The sequence below is a fragment of the Apodemus sylvaticus genome, chromosome X (genome assembly GCF_947179515.1).
Source record: "Apodemus sylvaticus chromosome X, mApoSyl1.1, whole genome shotgun sequence".
Classification (NCBI taxonomy): domain Eukaryota; kingdom Metazoa; phylum Chordata; class Mammalia; order Rodentia; family Muridae; genus Apodemus; species Apodemus sylvaticus.
The window spans coordinates 50,944,861-50,946,811 of record NC_067495.1 but is presented as its reverse complement, the minus strand read 5'-3'; the positions used below and the strand labels follow the sequence as shown (position 1 = coordinate 50,946,811).

The 1,951-nt window shown below is 31.7% G+C and overlaps 1 protein-coding gene across 1 annotated transcript; it reads left to right on the top strand.

Moving 5' to 3' along the window:
• Positions 1-3: 3 nt before the first annotated feature.
• Positions 4-1,577, top strand: LOC127675700 (protein PPP4R3C-like). Its single transcript, XM_052171765.1, is given in 4 exon segments — positions 4-121; positions 124-249; positions 252-1,348; positions 1,350-1,577. Coding segments are annotated over 4 exon segments (1,569 nt in total).
• The last annotated feature ends 374 nt before the right edge of the window (positions 1,578-1,951 follow it).

Below are 1,951 nucleotides of genomic sequence, written 5' to 3'. Positions count from 1 at the left end.
ATAATGATTCCTACACCATCCATATTTGAAGTGAATCTGCTTTCTGATATTACCACTATGATTTTTGTCAACAAAATTGATATAATTACCATGCTTCAAGAAGATGAACTTTTTTTGCTCCAACTTTTGCTCAGTTAAAAGATCACAGTGTAGATGATGAGAGACGGCATGAATTGTTATCATTCTTCAAGGAATTCTGTGCATTTGCTAAGACATTACACTCTCAAAAGAAAAATGTATTACTGAAAACATGATAAAGCTAGGAATTATGAATGTACTGAAAGTTTTACTGCACATGAATGATTACCAAATACAAGTAGCTTCTCTGGAATTATTTGCTTATCTAGTAGAATATAGTCCATGCCTAGTCCGAGCTTATACAATTGAAGAAGCTCAGGACAGTGAAGATAATGATGGCCTTCTCATTAATATAATGATCAAGCAAATGATCTGTGATTCTGATCCTGAATTTTCACAAGGCAACATTTTGACAGCAATTCTTCATGAACTTCTTGATCCAGAAAATATGCAAGTCACATCTAAGGGATGTGAAAGAAAGATATTTCTGAATTTCTTCTACAAACGTTGCATGAGGAACCTTATAGCACCAATTTTGTCTACCACATTAGAAAATGACAGCAACGATAATAGGGTTAACATCTGCCCTGATAATTATCAAAATGCACAATTGCTTGGAGCAATTTTAGAAATACTCACATTTTGTGTTCAATACCACTCAATGTACATAAAACATTATATTTTAAGCAAAAACTTACTCAGCAGTATATTGATGCTAATGAGTTCAAAGCACACTTTTCTGATTTTGTGTGCTGTCCGTTTTATGAGAAAGATGATTGGCCTTAAAGACAAAATGTATAGTATTTACATAATTAAGGAAAATCTGTTTGAACCAGTTGTAAATGCTTTTATGCATAATGGACATAGGTACAATATGTTAAATTCAGCTATTATTGAGCTATTTGAATTCATAAGAAAAGAAAACATCAAGTCTCTCATTGTAAACATTGTGGAAAATTTTTTTGTGGCTTTTGAATCAATTGAGTATGTCCAGACCTTTAAGGGTTTGAAAACTAAATATGAAAAGGAGAAGAAAAGAAAAAGTCTAATAAGAAGGAATTTACATAATTTAGTATACCCCCAAATGTCTTGCAGATATATTAAAGTTATGGAGGTAAAAGTCAAAGCAGACATATATTGTAGAGGAATCACAGAAGAAGAAGTACGAGGAGGAGGTGAAGAGGAAGGAGCTATTCTACCAATGGAAAGTGAATTTACAAATAATTATGACATGTTTATGAAAAATAAAGATACAAATCTAAGTGAAAATAAAAATAGAACAACCCGAAAGAAAATCATCTGAAGCCTATGAATGTTCTCCATCTCATGGGGATGCTCCTGCTAAAAGAATGAGTAGGTCACACTGTAGCAGCCTGGTTCCTTTAGTCGATTACCCATGTGATACTGATGGTGATGATGATGAAGATGATGATCCTTATAATAATGAAAAAGATGAAGATAAAGGACCTCCAAAAAAAAGACCTAATCTTAGTACATGAAATCCTATGAGGCCCTCAACTCCAAGTTCAAATTAAAATCTGTAAATATCACAAACTGAAATATTGAATTTAAACAAATTATTCTCCTACAAAATTTTAGATACTGTACAATACAGAGCAAAAGTAATGAATAAGAGTTTTCAACTTTATAAAGAAAACTTCCCAAAAAATATATGCATAGTATAAAATAAATAGTAATTGAGTGATAATATTTAATCAATATCCTCTCATTTTAGCAGCATGGTGTGGGAGGAAGAAAGTGTTTGATACAGTCTTTATATTAGAAGCAACTTCACAGGTTTTATTGAAAAGATTACTTTCAAAAAGGAGTCTATGGATGGCATTCTTTCCGTAAATTGAAGTTTGTTTAAAAT